Source organism: Lutjanus erythropterus, chromosome 19 (genome assembly GCF_056507025.1).
Source record: "Lutjanus erythropterus isolate fLutEry1 chromosome 19, fLutEry1.hap2, whole genome shotgun sequence".
Taxonomy (NCBI): domain Eukaryota; kingdom Metazoa; phylum Chordata; class Actinopteri; order Lutjaniformes; family Lutjanidae; genus Lutjanus; species Lutjanus erythropterus.
Window position 1 is genome coordinate 12,963,804 of NC_139335.1, and position 22,837 is coordinate 12,986,640.

The 22,837-nt window shown below is 39.6% G+C and overlaps 2 protein-coding genes across 5 annotated transcripts in view; both read right to left on the reverse strand.

The window, feature by feature from the left end:
* The window catches only part of baiap2a (BAR/IMD domain containing adaptor protein 2a), a 75,120-nt gene extending 63,867 nt beyond the window's left edge, over window positions 1-11,253 (reverse strand). For 3 of the 4 annotated variants that reach the window (XM_084743883.1, XM_084743885.1, XM_084743884.1), the window contains exon 1: window positions 11,023-11,252. In XM_084743883.1, coding sequence (XP_084600009.1) covers window positions 11,023-11,094 — 72 coding nt within the window. In that variant the 5' untranslated portion in view covers window positions 11,095-11,252. Of the gene's footprint in view, window positions 1-11,022 lie in introns of all 4 variants that reach the window. The other variant, XM_084743886.1, reaches the window with a different exon arrangement.
* Window positions 11,254-13,304: 2,051 nt separating this feature from the next.
* On the reverse strand, window positions 13,305-21,773 carry LOC146309430 (charged multivesicular body protein 6-like). The gene is made up of 8 exons (XM_084743907.1): window positions 21,551-21,773; window positions 19,454-19,563; window positions 18,872-18,959; window positions 18,352-18,438; window positions 17,878-17,943; window positions 15,090-15,170; window positions 13,772-13,847; window positions 13,305-13,653 (listed from the first exon to the last, which is right to left on the reverse strand). Exons 1-8 carry the CDS (start codon window positions 21,614-21,616, stop codon window positions 13,604-13,606), a joined length of 624 nt encoding a protein of 207 aa, XP_084600033.1. The 5' UTR covers window positions 21,617-21,773; the 3' UTR covers window positions 13,305-13,603.
* Window positions 21,774-22,837: the final 1,064 nt, after the last annotated feature.

The following is a 22,837-nucleotide window of genomic DNA, read 5'->3' on the forward strand; positions in this document are numbered from 1 at the left end:
GCCATGAAGAAGTTTGTCCTTCTTGCATACCTAAAGGCTTACTAATACTGCAGTAGGCACAGCATGTTTTCAGTGGAAGCCAAAGAGAACATCAAATCCAAAAATACCACGTGAATATTTGTGTCCTTTCCAAGTCGTATTGAGGAGAGAAAACTTTTCAACTCTGTGAGCAGCTGAGAGATCCTGTACGCTTTGAGAGCAGCTCTCGTGTTCCTTTGTTATGAAAGCATGCAGGGTGTATTGTTGCACGTCAGTCGTGTCAAACGCACACAGGGATCCATACTGATCACATCAAAGAATTTCTTCTTATAACTTCACAAAGTGACAGGCAATTCTTTGTTTGTTGATGCAGCAGCAAATACTGACAGTTTCAGCACTTGCTCTTATGCCACAGATAGACGTTGCTTATGTAGTCTCATGCAAACACAACCTGAATACAAAGGGCAATGCCAACATGCCAGAATGACAGAACCTTCAATTTGATCCTAGTTTTCTGCTGGAATCAGAGGGGGGAAAGGCTTAGACTCCTCTGACTGGATAAATAACTTAATGAGAATCATGTCTCTCAATTACGTCTCTCTGGAGTGACATTGGTGATGAAAAGCTGGCCTCTCGTTATCTCTTTGTCCAGCTTGAGCAAGCAACAGTAAGCACTAGTTATCATAGCTAACTTATTAGCAGCAGGGATCCAATTATGGGTTGTAGCCACATTAGTCACATTGAAACTCATAAGCCAGCAGAATCTTGGAGGGAAGTAGGACAAGTAGCAGCATTCTTTGCCTCAAGTGATTGTGTTCTTTTGCACCTTTTGTAATTATGTAATGTCAACATAAACATAACAGTAGAAAGAGAAAATGATTTCATATCAGCTAGGTTTCTTTCTGCCTCTTCAGAACGGTGCTCAGTACAGCGTGACTCATTATCAGACGTCGCTATGCTAACCAAGGAAATTCAAGTGTTGCAAAAGAGTGCATCTGCATCGCCATGGATTTCTTCAAAGGCCTCTTACTCACATTTGTCCTAGAGGTGTGACAATAACCGCGTTGCCGTGATACTGTGGTCATGTGATGCCTGCCACAGGTTTACAATCATCAGTGCAAATGTTATTTTAAAGCGTAAGTCTCATATTATTAAGATCATTTGAGATCAGGGCTACACACAACAAGTCAGGTACATGGCCTCTAATTGGGTGGCGCTCGACCCAAGGCATCATGGGATTGCCAGTGGAACACTAACAACACGCTAACAACAACAACAACAAAAAACATTACAACCAAGTATCCAGGATTTTGCATGTCTCTTTGCTTTGTGTATTTCCCCAGCATCAAAATCAGGTCCATAAAATGTCAGGGAGCCCAATTCCTGGCCACATGTCTGTGAACCACTGTTTCTTGATAAGTATGTCAGGATCACTGTCGATTCTAACTGCCTCTAATTTAGGGAGAAGATCGTTTTTCTTTACTCCCAGTTTCACCCCTACTAAAGGTAGCCATATTGCAGGATGCTTAGTCAAGCTGTGGGCGCGGTTACGGCAGGAAAGTGAAGTCTGGGATCTCCTGCTTAAACGGACTTAAAAAGAAATGCAGGCTTATAATCTTTCATCATCATTATCATTCAATATCAGCTGAACATATGCACTGTCTCTGTAAATGTCCTCACAGTCAGCAACACATCAAGAACAATGCACACAACTTCATGTGGAAAGGTCATGTTGGAGGTGACTTCAGATTTGCAAAGAAAAGCATCCCTTACACTTTGACGTTTGTCACCGACAGACATATCATTATGGGCTTTTGGCAACAAAATGGTAACTGTTGAAGGGCACAATTTTGTCTCAGTCACACAACTGGACTAGATACGAGGTTTGATAACTGTGTTTGGCCCCACACTCTTCTACAAGGGGGCTCAGGTGGAGGAAGGAAAAAGCAAACCACCTCTGAAACAGGTTCTTTGTCCTGGTGCCCCCACCTCCGAACTGCAGTGTCTCCTGCTACCAGAGCACAACAAATAATTTGTTCTCCAGAGACCAACTATTTACTGCGTTTGTTTGCTTTGCTGTCATCTGCAGCCAGTGTGACCCCCTCCCAACACACACACACACACACACACACACACACACACACACACACACACACACACACACACACTCAGCCTGGCATCATTCAGCCACTCAACTAACCAACACAGGCGCTGGTTACCACAGCAACCGAGAGTCAGACTTATTTGCTAGCTTTAGTTCTTTGACCAGCAAAAGACCCATTCATTTTGCTTGAGGAAAGAAATCCATTACTCTAAAATCCTTCAAAATATTGTTCTAACTCTGATCAATTGTGAAAGCAGAAAGGTACAAGACAGACGGCAGAGATTGATTGATTGATCGAATGAGAAAACAACACATCGTGCAATGAATAACTTTAGTTTGGGCTGTTTCCCTGGCTAGATGAGGAGGATTTCATCAAACTCACATGTTGCATGGCAGCTTTCAAGCTTTCAGGAAGGGTGTTCATGAATAATGAATGTTTTATGAGAGGGTCTTACTGCTGACCTCCTCCTTGCAACATTCAAGGTTCACCACAGTTCAAAACAGTCAGAACATCACGTATCTCGAGTTTAACAAATACATCAAAATACATCTACATCTCCTATTTATTAAGTGCCGCCCTGCGCCAGTCTTTCTAAGTGCTCAGTCAATTTGAATGTGACATGGAGGAGGCACTATTTTTCCTTGTCTGTCTTTTATTTCATTCTGATGCATCTCAGCGAGCTCGTGACAAAAAAAGTACCTCCTGCTACATTGTCAATTAATACAAGAGCATCACTTAAATGGGAGATGTAAATGCGTTTTGAGAAAAATTAATAAATAACCTGGAAGTATTGGGAGTGCTGTAATAACCCCCGAGTGTGTGTGTGGCATTAGTCACTTCACATCACAGTGGCAAAGTCTCAGTGCAAAGAAATGTCTTCAGCATTGCCATGCAGAATAATTTCAACTTTCTGTACAACACCATGGCTGCTCTGGGGCTCAGAAACACTGTGGTTGCCTACTCAGCTAGCCTAGTGGGTGTAGTGTGGCCAATGCTACTGAAAGTAGCAGCATCTGCCACAAAGACATACAGTACAACTGGCCACAGGCATGTTAACTGTAGCCTGTGGCCCATAAATGTAAGGCCATTGTCCACTGCCACAGCACTAACTGAAATGTTCTGTCCCTGCTTCTGTGTGTCTCTGTGTAATTACAGCTTCACCCTCCACAGTAATTAGGGACTATTTCAACAAGGATGTGGAATGTCTCCATCTATTTTCCCCTCTCTTCATCTTCTTCTCTCTTCCACCCCCACGATAAAGCATTTTAAATGCCTTCTATAAAGCAAAGAACATCCTTGCGTGCGCTGTTTTTTTTTCCGACAGACAAGTAATATTTTGGACGATAGCCACGTTAACAAGGTGACTTCAAAATCAACCTTTTTCTATCAGCGCGCAGCAGCGAAGCTTCTTTGCAGTCAATACACTGTAGCTTCGGATTCCGCACCGAGCATCTCCAGTCTCTGTCCTTGGAAAAAAAAAAAAAAAAAGCAGTGATGAGTAAAAGAAAAGAGAGAATGTCTCTAAACCATCCGCCCCCGGACGTGCAGAGAAGGTGGGTGTGTAGAGCAATAGTCCTCTCTCTGCATCGCAGTCAAAGGCACAGGGAACAAATCTGCTGTTCCACAGGCAATGAATGTTATGATATCTCCTGCAGTGCATAATGCAATCTTTTGAAGGCCCGGGGCACCAGCAGGCATAAACTTGTTGAAACACTATATTCTGGAGGCAGATGTTCAGGAGCTGAAGTCATTTTAAACTCCATTAAATTGCATATTATAAGGCAAGTGGCGCCTGATGTGATATGCTGCTGGAAAAAGGGTAAATAAAGTGATGGGTGGCGGCGTCATTCAAGTGACTCCAGTCGAATTCTTGAGGCAAGACCACAGGGACAAACCAAGGCACTGTGTAAACTATCAGGGTGGTTTACTGTGGACCCCTTTTATGAAGTGCCCCTCATCAATTAACGACGGATTCAATGTCTCCCTTTTATCTCTTTCTACAAACTACGTAACCTCCCCTTCTCCATCGCTTTTCCTCCCTCTCACTCGCCTCCTCCAGCCCTTCACCAACTGCAAGTCTTTTAGCACAATGATATGACAGAAACACATAAGAATAATGGCACGTTGTTGCTAAGAGACCACCTGTTCAGATCTCCCACATGAGATTGTGGTGAAACTGTAGTCCTCGTACCATTATCAGAATATCATTCATTGGAGTGTAGTGAATGTCACGACAATATTGCAACTGAGAGAGAAAACGATTACATAACAAGATGCCTTTTAGGCAGAAAAACTGCATTTTTGGATCAGGATTTTTTTTTTTTTTAATCAAACAGTGTACCGCACTGTCACACTTCAGTTAAAGGCATAAGACGCATTTTCCTAAAAAATAATGTGTAGACTCAAACACAATCCCTTTCAACTGTTACTTATGACCTTCTAGAAGTCTGTGGCAGTGGCTGTATCTGCAGGGACCTTGTCTTATGCCTGCATTTCCTTATTTTCTGGTTATTTTGCTGTGGTTAAGATGTTTTACCAACCCAAAATGTCAGTACTTGACGAAATTATTTATCATTCTGGGACGTTTATGAGCAGCTTGGTCAAATCCTACTGACTCCACCTTTGAACATCAAACAACTATTTTGCCTGTCTCTTAACAACCATATGAGAAACTGGCATTCACTGTTTTCTAGGCTGTGTTGACAATTAGGGCGTGGTGCTGCATGGGAAAATGAGTGTTTAGTCCTAAGGGCTGGTAGAGACTGAACACACCCTTCTAGTCCCTTACCTGCCAGGGTGTGTTCGAAACCTGCACTGCATGCACCGGACACAGAGCACGCGCTTCCTACAACAAAGCCTCTGAATAAATACAAGTAAACGTTATATTAATGCTGAAGGGTGTGTTCTTCCAACCTTCCACCACCTTTAGTCTTCAGGATAAAAGTTTACGGCACAGCTCATTTCTGCTTCAGCCTCCATCTGATTAAGAGGCTTTCTACACACTTTCCATTTCACATTTCCAGACTCAGATTTCAAGACTTTGTGGTAGATTTTTTCACGCCACATTTTATGTCAACAAATAGCTAAATATTGCGACTAGCTTTCTTTTCCCATTTGAAATCCTTCACCAACCAGGCTGTATATTCAGGATTGTCAAGCCAGCCTTTGGACAAAGTGCATTTAACCATCGTGGCCATTCCTCATACAGAAAAGATGGTCATGTTACTTTTCTTATCACTGCAGACAAGCTTAATATTTGCTCACTTTTGATGCGATTTACAATTCAAAGATATTTCTGCGTTTTCTTTCACACTAATTTGGTTGTGGATGTCTGGATTAGGTACAGTTATAATTTGATCCAGAGGAGGGATGCACAATATTATTAGTACGGCAGTATCAGCAGATAAAGGCTTTAATTTATTTATCACTATCAGCTCCTAATATTTCTGCTGATAAGGTGGTGCTTTCATTTTGCACATGTGACGCTAATATGCCTGCAGTGTGAAGGTTTTGGTGTCTGAATGGATATCAGAGCTGGCGTTTGCAATGATTGCTCAGCGTCAGTCTTGTAAGGAGGAGCCAATCACATTCCCTCAAACTTGATTTTAATGAATCCATCTAAAGAGCAGCGATCCTGGTCCTTAAAATGAAATAGTGAAGAATAAAGAGAAAAACACTCAGCAGTGGTTTTCTTATTTTGCTGAGCGAATGTGTCCATTTTGAAAAGCACTGTCTTTTATTTTGATAAAGAGCTGATGAGCATTGTATTTTATATTGAAAAGCATTATATTTTATGTCAATCAGCCAAAGAGAGTTGGAAAATATTGCTTTTTTCGATATTTGCAAACGTCCAGTGCCCTGCATCCTTAGTACAGATCTGTTTTGCAGGCTTTGATGTAAAGGTGTTGAAGCTGCTCTGCACAGGAGTGTACATTCAGTTTTGGAAATTTCATATTTTAGAAAACAGAGTAATGGCGATAATCTGGAAACACAAATACTCTCTTTTCTTTTTTCCATATTCATCCAGACCTGGAAATCCATATTATGTAGGAACCTGGACTAATCTGTTTGTTCACTTCAGTTACAAGTCAGGTCGGCCGGCACTCAGACTTCATCCATCGGCATGTTAAGAGGCTTGACCCCATGCGCCACCTCTCTCTCAGACACCCAGTGACACAGGCCAGCTGGTGGAGATGCACACACACGCACACGCGCACACACAGGCAGGCGCCGAGTGTCAGTCTTAAGTATCTGTCTCACCCCGTCAGCGCGGGAATGACTAGATGCCGATTGCCACGTCTGGAGCTGCCTGCCTGTGTGCGGGAGGAGAATGGAAGTGAGTCACAGAGGATCACGCTGGGATTGCCGGGTTTACAGGGCTGACTCCCCTGCTGATTAAGATAAAGTCATGTCAAAAAACTAAGGAGTGTCTCTGGCCTTTACCAGAGGAACAACACTTGCAGTGAGATTCTGACTCTCCAGTCTCTCTCTCATTGTGCCTACAGTCCCAGCCCTGTTAAACACACACACTCAACTGGGCTAACATGAGTCACAGCAGCGCAGTTACCCCCTCTTCTCCCTTGCGATTACTCAGTATCTGCCCAGCTGCTGTGACTTTGCAGACGCCGTATGTTTTTTCTCCTCTTCCTCAGGAGATGTCTGCTCGCATACAAAGCAGACAATCACAATAATTGTCTATAGAGGCATTCAGATATGTATCAAGGATTCGTGCTCCCTTAACATTAAAAGAGGTGACTGGCTGTGGAGCCTTTTAAACACTTGGAGGTGCATGAAAAGTCTGTGCAAACAATTAGCAACTGCATTATAAAAACGTTAGAAGCTACAAAAAGGTACAACGTTGCAAACACAACAACTGTCATCAGCGCAGTCTGAGAAATGTCCAATCATTGTGCGCTGCTGTCTGTGCCTTAAATGATGACTAATAAATCACAAGCTTCATGAAGAGACGACGTCGCATGGTTTCTTTGAACAACGACATACTAGAAGCCCACCACAACATGATTTCTGTTTGATTCAGTTCAGGGGTCTGTGATCAGTATGAGACTAGAATGTAAAACTCGGCTCAATAATAACTGAAGATTTATAGACATGCCACGGGGATTTCAAAATAAAGGCACATCTTAAAGATGATAATACGATTGATATTTACACTTTGCATTGATTATACTGGATCATTGATCACTGAGTCAATATATTGATGTTTATTGTTGTTTATGAATGATTTTATACATCTTATGAACAATTAATTTAACTTGAGGATTAGGAATGATTTTATTTAAAATGGATGAATAAAATGTTTTTTTTTAAATAGGCCTAAATAAATTTTAAAAACTGTTTATTTCACAAAATAATTTATCATTTTTTTCTGGACTGACCAGAGTCACTGGACTTGTTTGAATGGGGACGGGAAGTCAGGGGGACTAATGTCACGTTTGTTAACATTACAGTTACAAACATCAGGCATGTATTACTCTTATGACCTCTTATAAACTCTTCTTAGACCACTGGGTCAGCTAAGTCCATGTAGCAATGTACAAGCAATGCAGGACATTTTATGTTGAGTTTCTTGTCTTATTTTTTTCACTAATTATTCAAGCTGTAGACATACTGTAAATAGCCCAGTGGTTTTCCAGTGGCTAAAAACAGGCTAGAAATTGAGCACGCTACCGGTTATTATTTGACTTGATGTTGCCCAGAAAGAAGTCAGAATCCCAAAAAAAGACACTGGTGTCTAAAAACCATATTGTTGGGAAAGAAGCAGAGGAGAAAACAGTAAAATCAACTGGGGCAATGAAGGCGGGGCATCAAGGCCACTGTGGCCACAGGGCACGTCACGCCTTCACGGCCTCCATGAAAATTCCTGCCCCATTTACACCCCTAATAATGATGGGATGAACTCAGTTTAACGTTCTGTTTACTTCAGGATTTTTGATAAATTTTGCATCTCCTAAATTATTTAAATAAGTCACAGGATTCTTTTTTTTTTCTAATTTTAATAATTATGCAACAAGACTTGCAGCTTCACCATTCTTTCAACGAGGCTGACAAACCCATGAAATTGAGGTTGACAGTCTGCAGTGCAAACTCAGACAATCTGTCATTTTGTATCCAAACTACAGCAGCAGATTTCAGTGTGTAAACATGCCAAATTACTACCTATCCCCTATAATAAAACGCCATCTTTTTTCTTTTTTAAAGTTGGTTTTGAGGGCATAAACACCTAAAAACATGCAGCGTGCTGTGAAAGACTGATGTTTTTCATCACTGAGTCAAACTGAAGGCATCTCTTTAAATATTAAAGCGCACTGAGAAACTTGCTTTTACGCTGTAGGGGAAAATAAGCAGCGACTATAGCACTCTTTGTGACCTTCCTAGCATTTGCCACGAGGTCGCATCCCTGGTGTGTGGAAGAGGGACTCAGTCTCTCCACTCCGCTGCCCATCAGCATTCCTGGCTGTCAGGACTCTGACGGGGTGCGTTCACCCCAGAGACAGAGACCCCCGCTGCCAGGCCTGCACTTGGATGAGCAAAACCCTCAGTGCAAGGACCCGTTCACCCACCCCGAGGGTTCAGGATCCCGACACCTACAGTGAGTCCATGTTGATTAACCCACATTGGCAGGTGTAAACACTTGGACAAGCCCCCGACAGAGCGTAGCACACAATTCACAATGAGAAGGATACACTGTAGGCTATGTGACCAATTCATCCCAGAAATAGCCACCTGAAACATTCGCTTCCCCTGTTGGCTCTAAAAGAAGCACCAGTCAGTCTCTGCTCATCTGACCTCCTTTCTGATAGATGTCTATTCCCTGCAGGAAAATGAGCAGCTACCCCCGACCCGCTTTTGGCCTTCTGTTAGGGGAACTACAGCCGGCTTAGGGCGCAGGAGGAAGTTAAAAGTAGGTTAACATTTACGGACCATTATGTGTAAATAATGTCTAGAAATATACTGAAAGAGGCCTCCTCGGTTAGCAAAATAGAAACCTGAGATTATCTCAAGACACAGGTGTGGAGCCCTCATAACAGGAAGTTTTGTTAACATTCCTTCAGTAGGTGGCTGCTGTGGACCAAAGCCCAGAATAAGTTTCAACAGATTACTCAGAAATCAGCACTGAAATGATCATTCGATTGATGAGTGCCATTGAAAGTGACAATTTTCATAATCAGTTAAAGGTAGCTTTAGTAGAATTTGTCTGAGCTGTTCATAAACGCACCAGAAAGATAATTGATTGTTGTGTCTCATTCCCCAGACGTCAAAGACCAGTCTCTCCAGGATTTTGCAGGATGTTTTGGGGGATTGTCACGGCTGAAAATGCCTGATTTCACAGAACCTACTCGAACAAAACATGATGTGTGTTGCAATGCTTTTAGGTGCTTTTTGCAAGGAAAGTAGGGAAGTGAGTGAAAATTGCAAAGAAAAAAAGTTGGTTTTTTTGTATAATTTATTAAAAATCAAAATGCATGTTCTAAGCAACCTTACCAAAAAGGCTCAGCATTACAAAAAATCTAACAAAATCTGCTTTATTTGTAAATGAAGAGGTGCATCTGAGGGATATTCCACAAAGTGCCTAAACTCAGTCAAAACAACAAGCACAAAATTATAAAATATAAAACTGCAAAGATCATCACAGATGAACCTTGTGCTCTTTTTAGTACCTGTGACAAAACAAAAAGATACTAAATAATAAAATATTGACTCAGTTGGACATTTGTGCAGGAGACTGCTATGATTGGTGGAACTCGCTGGAAGATACCAATTGATCCAATCTGTGTAAAACTTGTGGTGATTGGACAAAATTGCAAGGTTGTGCAGAATTCATAGGGATTGTTGCGACTGCAGCATCACAACTTCCTGGAGGGACTAAAATATCAATGTTCTGAGTTGGTAAAATGTCCAAAGCAAAGCAAAATAATGAGAAAATAAGGAAATACTGAAGGCAGGGTCTGTGCAGATACAGACACAACCACACTATTCTAACTTATGATGATTTAAGTATTATATTTATATGAGTCTATACATGGAACATGTTGCATATTATTCCTTTAAACATTTCAGTTATATATCAACCAACAATGACAGGCAGTGGTTGTTAATAAATGACAACATTAATCCCACATTAGCTGCTTCTCTTCATTTCACATCATTGCAAATTGAATGCATTTTGTTTGGGGGCTGCTGGTTGAACAAAACAAGCAATCTGAAGACATTTTCTTACTCTTTTCTGCCATTTCATGGACACAATGATCAAATAATTATTAGAAGAAATCCTATAATTCCCATATTAAAAAAAAAAAAATCCTTAGAAGAAACCAACGCTGTAGCAATCCTTTCTGTCCTTTTGTTACTGTGAATATTTTTTTTTCCAGTACTGACTGAGGCTTAACAATTGCATGCAAAGTTCTCACAGGTTTTTTTTATGTAGAACAGGTTCTGATGTTGAAATCCCTATGGGGCAAATGTTTACTTGTTTCAACAGATAAGCCCAACCTTCCCTGCCCGTCAAACACTGACTACTGGAATGTCCCTAAATCAGCTTCAAACCGGGCTGCAGAAACCCATTGATATCCTACAGACATATCTTACACAGGTGGGTTATAGGGATACAATATATACTTGGAGGAAAAGAAGAAGTGAGTGACTGATTTTTTTTTTTTATGAGGGAAATTTAGCAGAGAGGTGGAGGTGGAAGACAGAGCGTTTTGGTCAATCGGCTGATAATCTGATAAATAAATAAATAAATAAAAACTGAGCTACTGCGCCTCTCCCTTATGAGATTATTGAAGAAAAAAAACATGAGGCTCTGAATGCGTCTTGGCCGGTAAATAATAATGTCTGATTCACGCTGTGCGTCTGGGAGCTGAGGTGGTTTTATTATGCACGTCTCAACAAACTTTCCCCATTAGTTGAACCTTACCTTATAGACATTTTCCGTCAAGCGGTGAACCTCGTCGGTGCGAGACATCGTGAAATCTTCAGCCAGGACCATAAACGGTTTTTTCCTTCAAACGTGTATCCGCGTGAAACAGGAGGGAAAAATAAAGGGAGTAAACACGCGAGTTTGATCAGACAATAAGCGAGGCAACGCGCCCGAGAGCGACTGAGACGATGCTGCGCTCCCGAAAAATCCACTTCAACTAAACACACCTTCCTTCCCTCTCCACATCTGACAGCCCGCTGCTGCCTTCACGGACTCTCCCAGGGCTGGGCTTTCTCGCAATCTCAGACGCGCCGAACAAGTGTTGAGAAACACGGCGAAGGATCAAAAAGGACGCATATCGTTTGCCTTTAAAATGTCATAAATGTTTCTTTATTGTCTTTGCGCCTTTGTTTTTTAATTTGTTTATTGTTTTTGTTTATCTGTACGTTGCTGTTTCGATAATATTCTTGTTTTTTTTCACTCTTCTGTTGTTTAAGTAATAATTGTGATATTTGTTGAGACCCCCTCGAAAACGAGATGGTACATCTCAAGGAGTTTGTCATGAAAAATAAATTTGAACAAAATAAAAACAGACAGTTCACCAATGGCAGACTGGAGAAATTCAGCATTATAATCAGGGTTGGGTAGTCCGAATTACATGTAATTAGGATTATGTAATCAGATTACAAAAAATAAGTCACTAAAATCAACCCAGATTTCACTTGAAAATGTCTAATTACAATACAGTTACGTTGTCAAGGATTTATTGATTACATTTTTGATAAATTTTTTTTTAAATATACCAATTTTAAAACTATGATTTTTTTCCCATGATGACCAATACTTAAATACCAATATTGATTCATAAAAAGCATGTTTGACGTACGGGTTTCTTAGACTATTGCTCCAGAAACAAGAAAATGAAACAAAAAGAATATTTGTGGAACTCAAATTGTGGTGGCTGCATCAATTTTTGTGACTATGAGGTGTTCAGATGTATTGATTTTCTGTAATCAATAGATTACAATTCCAATCCCAAAATTGGCATGTAATTTGTCTTCCATAATTGGCATTTCAAAGTAATCTGACCCAACCCTGGTAGTAACAGATACAAAAACAATACAAGAACTAAAGGTAGAGTCAGCAGGATTTGTCAAAAACGCTCCAGAAAGAAACTTGAAGGTATTTGAAGTTCTAGGCTTTCACATACCAACGTTTTGGGTTAATAATGAACCTGTGCACAGCAAAATAATGAGAAAGAGGGCAGGGTCTCTGCAGATAGAGCCACAGGGTCATAAGCAATGATTGAAAAGGGATTGTGTTTCTGGGTTTGTTTGTTTCTTTCTTTTAGGAAAATATTGCATGTCATGCCTTTAAAAATGGTGCTCATACAGGACAGCGTTTAACAAAGGCCACATTGTTATGACACTGAGTGGCATATAATAAAATCCCTTCCATGTTGACATGGCTTCCAGAGCGATTGCTCACCCCATGCACGCTCAAACCTGAAAGCCAACATTTCCTACAGCATTGTAACGCAACACCATCTTGTCAAAGCGCTGATTTAGTGCCCGCCCCTCATACTTCTGTACCATGCCCTTAATGTATAGAGGCAAATTAGTTTCCCTGCAAATTATGTTAAATATTTAAATGCTGTTCTTGGGAAAATGTATATATGTGTATATATTTATATGCATATATTGACACTTCTAATGTCTGTAATGATGAGCTTTAAAGTAATAGTTGTACTTAAACATTCCCATCTATCTAAAATATTTTTTGTGTTCTGTCTCTGCCTAGTAAAGCCTCTGCTGCTGATGTGCAGCAGTTCCTGTTTTTTCTTAAAAAAGATTTTATGTATGTAACTGCATTGTATAAGGCAGTTGACGAGTCATTCTCTGACTGTTTTCAGTAACACCAGAGGTGAAGTGGATAATTTGTTCTAGCTTCATTGTACTGTACATGCTAATTAAAGTGCCCACTTAGTGTAGGATTGTAAATACTATATTGGCTTTCCTGTCTAAACATCTCCCACATATCAGCAACATGAGCTTTCAACGGACTGTCAATAACCACACGCACACTTTACTGACAGGATGTGAATGAGGACACCTGTTTTGTGTACTGTTGAGTCAAAAAACCCCCTCCAAAAACTAGCAAAGGGTGCCCCCATCTGGAGGATGCATGACACACAATTTGAACATGAGAAGAAAATACTGGGATTCTCCATGACAACAGAAGGATAAATCGGTTTATGAAAGAAGAGCCAAGAAAACATATTGTTGCCACAGCTCAGTTTACTATGGAAAACAACTGAAATTCATGTGTAAAACTTCTAAAAATTAGTCCTTTCTTTCTATTACGGCAAGTCAGACACAGAGAAACAGGACATTTCACTTCCTTTCTGTAGACACTTCAGAGGGGCAGTGACCCGGAGCACAGACACAGTGCTGATCCTGTAAAGTGTGTGAAGGTGCTCTGATGTCTGCAGCTCCCACCTTCACATACTAACGATTAAAGATGAAATACTGAAATGAACAGAATCAGTACAAAGACTCTCAACCACAAATTCAGTCTGTCAGGCTGCTAACATCTCTCTGTCGGGCTTCTTCTTTGCTTCTCTCCTCTCTAGACAAGAAAGTAAAGCAGATAAGATCAGTCTGGCTTGAATTACAAATATATCAAGTGCATAAAAAAAGGCTGCATGGTAAGAAATTATATTAAAAAAAAAACAAATCAACTGTACCTGGTTCAGCTTTAGCAGCCTCTGGGATCTCTGGTATTGGCTCAGTGGGGACCTCTGGCAGTGCTACATCTTCTCCCTGTTTCAGGAGAGACAGAGTAACAATAAGAGTTGTAATAATAAAGGTTACCCTGACCCACAAGAGAAGCGCACAAATGTTCAGTTGGCAAGCTGAAAATGTCTTTTTATTTTCTAAAACTTTGAAGTTTAGATGATGCAAGCTTCAGGATTCAAGAAACTTAACTTGCATTTGTAAACGCAGCAACAAACTGTGTTATGTTCCCGAGCCCATGCAGTATCCTTTATACAGTTATGTGGGGTTTTTAATGCAGCGCCGCCTGAGGGATCAAAGGTCACAGGCATTCATTGTTGGCTTTTGGCATTGTTCCTTATGTGCAGAGACTTCTCTGGATTCTCTGTATTTTTTGATGATATTATGGATTGTAGATTGTGTCCTTGCAGCTTTGTGACAACCTTAAACTGTTGTCCATGCAGTGGTGAACACTGTCCTTAACTTGTGAATAAATTATAATCATATCAATCAGATCATCACCCGTTACCAATTAACCTGTTTACCTGTGGAATATTCCACACAGGTATTTTCTGAGCATTACACAACTTTCCCAGTCTTTTGTTATCCCTGTGATGAGTGTATATTTACAAAAACAAGTTTATCAGTTTCAACAATAAATATCTTGATGTTTATCTTGCACAAGAAAAATCATTGCATTCTATTTTTATTAAAATTTTAAACGGTGTCCCAGCTTTTTTGAAATTGGGCTTGAACATAAAAAACATCCGCAGATAAAATGTTGAAAGGAATAATGCATTACTTGCTCTCCCTTTGTCAAACGGAGAAGAACTAGAATTAAATCTGTGTCTGTGTTCAAGCATAAAACATAATGATTTGTGTGGTTTGTGGGTGCCATGTGGAATAATAATCACAAAAGACGAAAAAATCTGCAGAGGTTTTAATTATTGTGACTGTCTCAAATAATACAGCCTATTATTAGATACAAATATTGTGGCTTCCTTCAAAATGTGCTGAACTTTGTTAGAATTACTCCTCTTCTCAACAGACAGTTATTGCACAAATATGAGATCAAAACACCAATGTGCATTTTTCACAGCTTCATCACAGCTTTAACCACAGCACTGCTCCAGTGGAAGTGGCAAACAGCTGAAGCCTGTGGTTACACCAGGCTTCAGTGTGTGTCTGTGTAACTAAAAATCTGAAGGCTGGTGTTACAGGAAAAGAGCGTGCATGTTCAGCAAACATTGCCTGTATTAGTAAAGGTTAAAAATGCTGCTCAACACCCACCTGAGTGATAGCTTCCAGCTCTGCTAAAACTTCATCCTCGTCCTCCTGCGTCAGGGCTCCGGCCAGCAGCTCGTCTATTTGCTGTGGGTGCAAAAGATATTGTGAGCTGACAGCGCAGTGACAGCTGTGTCTTTTCGCTGACTTAGTATGAACATGGACAGTTATCTACCGTATGAATTATTTTCTAATGTCTAGGAAAGTTCTGGTTTAAGTAGTGTCCTCTTGTGATTCTCAAATAGGGGTCTGTGGCACTCTTCCAGGGGGGTCCGTGAAAAGTTTTCAGATGCATTCATCAAAAGTATAACATTTAGAAAGAATATTATTTAGTTATTGCAAAAAGTTTCACACAAACCACAATCCCAAAATAAAAAAAAAGTAATGATTTGCAAAAACACTTTTCAACCTTTATGCAACTGAAGACAGTACAAAGACAAGATATTTAACAGTCAAACAAATTTAAGTTGATTGGTTTTTGTGAACATGTTCAAAAAAAAGTTGTGATAGGGGCATGTTTAACTTTTCTTTTAACAACATTTAGGAACTGAGGACATTAATTACTGAATTGATGAAATGTTGTCGTAACATATGCAGAATGTGTCTTAGCGTTGTCTTAATGAAATATGCAGTAACATCTCTGAGAAAGTCATCATCTGGATGGCAGCATATGTTGCTTCAAAACCTGTATTTACCTCTCAGCATTAAGGAGGCCTTCAGAGATGTGACAGTAGCCATGAGGCCATGGGCACCTGTGAATGACTGAGCCTGCTGAGGATGACTCTTTTCATACCCAATAATGATCCTATCACTCAGAGTTTTAGCCTGGGATAAGAGAAACTCTGGGTTTTCCATTTCATAGAGAAAGACAAACTCTGGGTCTGTCACTGCAGTAAATGACTCTGTGAACCTAACCTGCTTGGCAGGTTTTCTTAAACAAACTCCTCCCCTCCTTTGAAGCCTGAAGGAGCCCCCTGAAGGAGCTGTCTGACACCCCCCCTCCCCATTTCATTTCCTCCTTCATACAGTTGCGTTAATGCACTCCAATATGCGCTTTGATATATCAAAGTGTGCATTGCAGAGCATTAATTTTAACAAGTTTAAGTTTTTAAAACCATGAAATCTGAGTTAGATATTAGTTTTCTGCCTGAGGACTTTAATACGAGCACATTCATGATCGATCCATCATCAGCGTGAGGACAGAGACAGTGATCTGTGACATCGTGGACTCATTTTCAGCTCAGAATAAAATCTATACATCATTCGTCTTTATAACATTGTGACTCTGTGGACATGAAGGCAACTGTCAGGCTGTCAACCAGTCCCCTGCACACAAACTTTTACCACACATTCATATAGTGGTTACTGATCAATGATTAATCATTGGTGACTGGTCACACTGATGGAACGTTCCTATCATAGTTATCAAATCACGTTGGTGAGGATGGCTGTGGTGCAGCTGAAACAACTTTATGATTCTAAAGCTGGACTAAATGTAGATTTTTTAAAAAATGTTGTTTTTTTTTTAAAGCATTTCATGTCAAAATATTTACACATGCTACACATGCTGAAATATAGAATGCTGTGGAGCACATTGTTTTTAATCAAAATAGATTTACAGTCAGTGTGAATCTCAATAATGGCAAAATTCTTATTACTGTTCAGACTATGACCTCATCTTCAGTCGCTGTCACCCACATTTTGTCCCCGTCAGATTACAGCTGATAAATGAAAAAAATCAAATGTAACATACGGTCAGATCCCAGCACATTCGAGGAATTTATGTCTGGTAAATGATGAATGAGTGGACTCAGCTGAATTAAATATAATAGTGTTAACTTACCAACTCCTTTCGCCAGTCCTGCTTTTAAGATAAATCTCTCCACACTGGCACACATTTTATTTCTAACTCCGCTGGATTAAAATGGACACTGGGCCTTTTATTTACCCGTTGCCATGGTGATAGTTCATAATATTGGAGCTCCATCAATGATTTTGTAAACTCATCACTAAGAGTTAACATACTCACAGATGATTGAACCAATTCCGATCCGCAGATCTGGTACTGAAATCTCAGAGTTTCTCATGTCAATTTCAGTCAACTCAGAGATCAGGATCAGAATCAGAGTTTGTTAAGCCTGCTTTCTGAAACAGCATTCCACAACTTTCTCAGTCTTCTGTTGCCCTTGTCCCAACTTTTTTTTTTTTTAAAAAACATCTTGCAGATATCAAATTCAGAGTGTATATTTACAAAACTTGTCTTGTACTGTATTCAACTGAATACAAGTTGAAAAGGTTTTTTTTCATATCTTTGCATCCTGTTTTTATTTAGATTTTACACAACTCTTTGGATTTTGATTTGTAATTTATGAATAATATTTTAATTTTAATCATAAATAGTTGTAGTAGTAGTTAGTAGTTGGTGTGTAAGTACGTTATGGGTGTTTTGTGTTGATATGGTGCAAATATTTAAAATCTTTACTCTTGTGTTGTTCTGTCACATAACTAAGTTCATGTTTAAATAAACAGGCTAGGTCAAATTATTCCAAGGCAAATACTAGAGGGGGTCTGTTGAAGTATTTTTGATCTTGTGAGGGGTCCTTGGCTGAGAAAAAAAACTGGGTGTTTAGTGTTTTATAATATGAGGAAATTTATACTTGGTTCCTGGATATTCATTATAGTACAGCTTAAGTGCATTTAAGGGAATATTAAGCTTATACATAAACATATACAAGTCTGAATAAATATCAAGTAGAAAAACTCTGTACAGGTGTACATGACTGTAGACATTTACCCTTTGATATTCAATTGACTCCTGGGTCTCATCCATGATTCTCTCCACATCTTCAATTGACATGATCTGTCACAAATGAGAAAAGGAAGCCCATATTACAGAATGAAAGTGCTTTGGATGTAAAGTGTTTTGCACATAGTCTGGCTGGTTTGTGAATTTCCTGAGCAAGATCTGTGCACTGTATCCAAGGATGTGCAGCAGTCACACCGCTGTAGTCAAGGCTTTGCTTCTTAATCCTTTAATCTTCAAACAATGTGCACCAGCTATGCTAACACAAACCTCAAGCTTTCTCTGCTGCTCAATCCTCACCCAAGGATCATATTAAAGAAAAGTGCGCTTATCAGTGGAAACTTTGACATTGTTTAAGAAAACACTCACATATCTAAAGCTTAAGGGGGTACTATTATCACATGAATGCAAAAGGAAAAATTTCTAAACACACAAGGCAGGAAAAACACATCAAAGCATATCCACCTCGTGCATACTCTTCAGACAATCGTTGCCAACTTTGAGCCCCTCGATGACTTTCATCTCAATTTGCATGAACTCAATATCTTGAACCTGTTGACAAATATTAGCATGTAAATGAACAGAATGGCAAACAAATAAAAAACAACCAAGTTGCAAATATTTATATATTATAAAAAACAGCTTCCTACTTTAACTCTCTTATTACATTGACTATATAGTAGTTCATCATGTTATATATACCATTTCAACTCCAATAATATACTATTAAAAAAAAACACCTATTCTCTACACATTTTTGCACCTCTGATTTAGGTTGGATTTTGCAGAAAATCTCCTTGATTGAATAATAAAGCACAAAGAGAGACTACAGCACAAAGCAGGTAGAGATGAGAAATTAAAATACATCTATCAGACTCTGGAAGATTTTTTTCTGTTTTAATATATCATATCACTGAGCGCTGCTCCTTAGTGACTTAAAAAAAAAACATGATGGCATCAAATAATATAACCTCACAAAACTTACCATACGCTCGAGGTTTGAAATCTGATTTTCAGTCTTGTCTAGTAGCTGATCCTGATATCGTTTTTTCTTAAGAAGCAGCAGTGCTTTTCTGCAGACAAACAAATAAAAAGGAAAAAAGTATGCATCAGTTGCAGTTGTTTATAAGGTGTTCATACAGAATAAAACAGATACAGACAATGCCATTGAGCCCACTGAGGGGTTTGCACCTCAGTGTATTTAAAGAGTGTCAGTATCTATGTGAAGTTCAGCATATGCATACATACCTACTAATTACCTAAATTACCTTTATTTGTAGGACAAATAAAATAATTTGTAAGACAAATTTTAAAATTGTGTGGTGCCAAGGTCAGGCACAGGAAATGTAAACATCCAGCATCTTGGCACAATACTGCTTTTCAAATCTGGACCTTCTAACAAAGTAAGTGAATAAGCCTGTAATAAAGGCTTTTAAAGCTGCAACATCAAACATATGTATTATTGTTCATTAACAATCTTTTTTTTATTTTTTTTTTTACCGTTGTTTGCCTTCACACTGTTTCAGCTCTTAACTGAAAACGGTAAAATAGCTTATTTTATACTTACTCTTTTCTGCCATCTTTTAGCAACTGTTTTGCTAGAAGTCGCTCTTTCTCCAGTTGTAGGGTGATTCTCTTCTGGTACTGCTTCAGCTTATCTCTCTGCTGCTTCAATTGCTAGGGAAAAAGCACAAAGTCAGATGTAACTGGTGTTTATTTCAGTCTACACATATGTGCACATACAAGGAGAGTAAAAGTATACTGATCTGAATTGGTATATCAATTCAATCTTCACTGATCCAGTATTATTGATGTCGCTTTTTGTGAATTGACATAAATGTAACTTACTGCGTTAAATGGGCATATGATACAATCTGATATTGATCTCTGAACCATAAATGAATCAAATTGAATTTATATCATAATTATTACTTATCAATATTGGTAATTATTGTATTGTTGTCAAAGAATTGGTAGAAAATATTACCATGATGAAACTTGTGATTTACCTCCTGTCTATACAGTTCTTACTCACACCGATCAGGCATAACATTATGACCACTGACAGGTGAAGTGAATAACACTGATTATCTCTTCATCATGACACCTGTTAGTTGGTGGGATATATCAGGCAGCAAGTGAACATTTTGTCCTCAAAGTTGATGTGTTAATAGCAGGAAAAAAGGGCAAGCGTAAAGATTTGAGCGAGTTTGACAAGGGCCAAATTGTGATGGCTAGACGACTGGGTCAGAGCGTCTCCAAAACTGTAGCTCTTGTGGGGTGTTCCCGGTCTGCAGTGGTCAGTATCTATCAAAAGTGGTCCAAGGAAGGAACAGTGGTGAACCGGCGACAGGGTCATGGGCGGCCAAGGCTCACTGATGCACGTGTGGTCCGATCCAACAGGCGAGCTACTGCTGTTCAAATTACTTAAGAAATTAATGCTGGTTCTGATAGAAAGGTCTCAGAATACACAGTGTATCGCAATTTGCTGCGTATGGGGCTGCATAGCCACAGACCAGTCAAGGTGCCAATGCTGACCCCTGTGCACCGCTGAAAGCACCAACAATGGGCATGTGAGCATCAGAACTGGACCACGGAGCAATGGAAGAAGGTGGCCTGGTCTGATGAATCATGTTTTATTTTACATTACGTGGAAGGCCAGGTGCGTGTGCATCGCTTACCTGGGGAACACATGGCACCAGGAGGCACTATGGGGAGAAGGCAAGCCAGCAGAGGCAGTGTGATGCTTCGGGCAATGTTCTGCTGGGAAACCTTGGATCCTGCCATCCATGTGGATGTTAGTTTGACACGTACCACCTACCTAAGTACTGTTGCAGACCATGTGCACCCTTTCATGGAAACAGTATTTCCTGATTCAGCAGGATAACACGCCGTGCCACAAAGCAAAAATGGTTCAGGAATGGTTTGAGGAACATAACAACGATTTTGGCGAGTTTACTTGGCCTCCAAATTCCCAAGATCGCAATCCAGTCAAGCATCTGTGGGATGTGCTGGAAAAACAAGACCGATCAATGGAGGCCCCACCTCGCAACTTACAGGACTTCAAGTATCTGCTGCTAACGTCTTGGTGCCAGATACCACAGCACACCTTCAGGGGTCTAGTGGAGTCCATGCCTCGACGGGTCAGGGCTGTTTGGACAGCAAAAAGGGGACGAACACAATATTAGGCAGGTGGTCATAATGTTATGCCTGATCAGAGTATATTCTGTAAATGAAAATTTATCATTTTCTATTCTCACTTGCATGTGCACATATATTTCTCAGAACAAAATCATATTTATTCTATATTTGTTGTTTTTTTTTTTTTTGGTTTCACACTTACTTTAGCAGCGTACATATTTTGTTCTTTTACCACACTTGCTTTTCCATGACAACAAAGCTCTTTTTAATTGGAATATATTTATATAAGTAAGTGAAGAAAAAAGTACGTGAATCCACGCCTAAATATTAGTACATAAATAGAGCAGACTGATTTGTAAAATAGTACACTAACTCGAAGTGAGCAGAAAACGTTATCGGTGAACATTAAACCATGTTGCCCAGTGGCCACAGCACAGTGCAGCTGGCTAACAGCTAACAGCTAACAGTAGCCCCGTGTTGATGTAACGGGACTAATCTGCTGCTACAGCCGCTGTCAGCTCACCAAAATGGCTTTGTCTTGTTCCGTTACACGAGAAGGTCGACTCTTTCTCCCAAAAACGTTGCCCATTATTCAGCCACATCCCCTCCACATCCTCCTTCGTCAACAGTCAAAACATCGCCGCGTATCGAACATTTTTCCATGATAATAAACAGCCTAAAATGGCTAGCAGGCTAACTGACAACCACCATGTCCACAGTTTTTCCGTGTTTCCTACGGCAAGCAAGGCAGGACATTAAACCGGTACTTGACTTGACAAACACTCCTTGGTGTTTGTCCCCGATAGAGCAGCTGTCTCGCAACTGCAGCAGATACAGCTCCCGACTATCTAAGGAAAAATAAAACATTTATTTAAATTTAAGTTGTTTTGTTTTTGTGTTTATTTTGCTTCCTTGGAGCTTCCAGGATCAGCACCTTGGACAGCGATCGAGACGCTGACATTGACCCACCTGAGCTGAGCAAGAAGAGGATAGTAGCCAAGCCTGTAATGATTAATTCATTATTAATCAATTATAATCAAATAATTGGTCTGAGTAATTTTTTTAAGAAAAAAAGTCAAAATTCTCATTATTAAATATGAATATTTTCTGCTGTCTCTTATCTGACAGAAGATGGCATATTGGACTTTTGGAGACTGACATTTTTCACAATTTGTGACATTTCAAAACAAACCACTATTAATTAATTAATCAAAAAAAAATAAGTGACCAGCCCTCATACCAGCCTGTGGTTTTATCCAGTGATAGTTCAGAGAAGTTATCGCAGTTGAACATAATATTAATTTACATCAATAAAGTTTACCACAGCAGCTCCAATAGTATTTTGCATTTTGTGTGTTTGCAATGCTTAAAAAAACATTATTTATGCCATTTTATTCTTGGGTAAGACACACTTTTATCCCCTAGTTTAAACTTTTAAAAAATGGAGAAGAATTAGCCCAGTTCCAGTCTTTGTCTAAATGCAAGTGAATCACGTGACATGTCTTGTTGTGTGTGCATTTGTTTGTGCATGTGCTTGTATGGATGATTGACCAACAGACCTAACTTTTGTCCACAGCTAATCTCACATACTACTAAACCGATCAGCCTAATTTCTTGGTGCACATTCAGGACTGAATGCTGAAGGACCTCTGTGATTCATATTTTTTGAAAAACCTTGAAAACCATTTTTTATGGCTCCACATCAGCCGCGGAAAGAGACTTTATATCTTTGGGTCATCTCATTCTTGTGAACTCAATATTATACATAATAACACATCGAGCAAATTTCTTTAAACTTGGCACACCATGG